General features: G+C 34.9%; 1 protein-coding gene across 1 annotated transcript; it reads left to right on the top strand.

Moving 5' to 3' along the window:
- Nucleotides 1-324: 324 nt before the first annotated feature.
- Nucleotides 325-1,563, top strand: LOC108356094 (uncharacterized; the record flags this gene model as incomplete). Its single annotated transcript, XM_017607227.1, has 1 exon — nt 325-1,563. A coding segment is annotated over exon 1 (1,239 nt), but the record flags the coding sequence as incomplete, so codon positions are not given.
- Between the last annotated feature and the right edge of the window lie 47 nt (nt 1,564-1,610).

Genomic DNA, 1,610 nt, shown 5'->3' with positions numbered 1-1,610 from the left:
GAAATATCGGACACTTGTAAAACAAAAATAAAAACTTGACCTCAGGCTCGAAAAGAAACCAGAAAAAACATCTATAACTAAAGATCGATTAAATAAATTCTTGCATATATAAGTTCAACGGAGAGCACGGCCGTGGAAAAAATACTAATAACAACAATGGTATACCAACATATAAAGCATAAATACAAAGGGATCTCCAAAGATATCAACAAATATCAGAGAACAATCGACAAGCATATCAACACTAAAAATAGCATAACGTTTTTAATTAAATGCAGACAATATAACTATACTCCAAACTTTATTGAAAATTCTACCAAACAAATGACATCAGTTTTAAATAATAATGATGAAATTCTCCCGCCAAAATTCGTCAGTGCCAAAGAAAATTTTATCGAGAGAACCAAACGCATTATGATGAACTTAATTATACAAGAGAAACACATAATGATGAAAACCTACCAAAGGGAAAGCCATATAAACCAAAACAACATTAAGCAATACCTAACCGAGGAAGAAATGGATCAGCTGTTAAGCAACGAAGAAATAAGAAGTAAAGCGTATGAGACTAAAACGAAACAATTGTTGAGAGCGAAATTTGACAAACTGAAAGAGAAAAACAACAATAACACTAACATCATATACAATAACAACTGGTTCTCCAACCAGACAAACATCGAAATACCAGAATATGCAAAATTGGCGCTCTCATTAGGCCCAAAATTCGCACTACCATTTAAGCAGCAAGATTTTCCAATATTCAACATAATAGCTGACAGTGAGGACTGCATACAGACAATTAAAGAAAAAGAAGAGCAAGAAATCGCGAGAACAAGAGTGGCAATCATACTTGACAATGAAATAAACAAAAGACCGTGGGACAAAACTGAAAAATTCATAACAAGGACAGTGGAGCGAACTCAAACATTTTTTAACCAAAATAAAAATATATTAATTTTGGATGCGGACAAAGGAAATGTCACTGTAGCGATGGACGAAGAGGATTACGACAAGAAAATGAAAAACATCGTTAATGATATGATGACATATAAAAGAACATTGAAGGATCCAACGGCAACACTACTAAAAAAATCCAACGATATCATAGACAAAATGGCGACACAGAACATCATCAACAATAGCGAAAAGTACAAATTGAAATCAACAACTGCAAGAGCCCCCCGCATTTATGGACTACCGAAAATCCACAAACAGGATACACTACTAAGACCTATCTGCTCAAATATAGACGCACCTGCCAATAAGTTATGCAAATTCCTGGCAAACACGCTAAAAAAACTTACAGAAAAATCTGTATACAACGTTAAAGACTCCATAGTTTTCAGAAATAAAATATCAGACACACCAATATACGACGACGAGATAATGATATCCTTCGATGTAGTCTCTCTGTTTCCAAGCGTACCTGTGGACTACGCTCTCAGGATCATCGAACATAAATGGGACGATATAGAAGAATCTACCAAATGGAAGAAGGAATTTTTCATAAACAGCCTGAAATTTTGCATAAAGGGCACCCGTTACTTCAAATATAAGGATAGAGTCTACACGCAACAAAAAGGACTACCTATGGGATCGCCACTTTCACC

Source organism: Rhagoletis zephyria, unplaced genomic scaffold, assembly GCF_001687245.7.
Source record: "Rhagoletis zephyria isolate East Lansing unplaced genomic scaffold, Rhagoletis_zephyria_1.1 Rzeph_scaffold_54014, whole genome shotgun sequence".
Taxonomy (NCBI): Eukaryota; Metazoa; Arthropoda; class Insecta; order Diptera; family Tephritidae; genus Rhagoletis; species Rhagoletis zephyria.
Note: the sequence above shows the minus strand (reverse complement) of the source record. Positions and strands in the feature narration are given on the sequence as shown.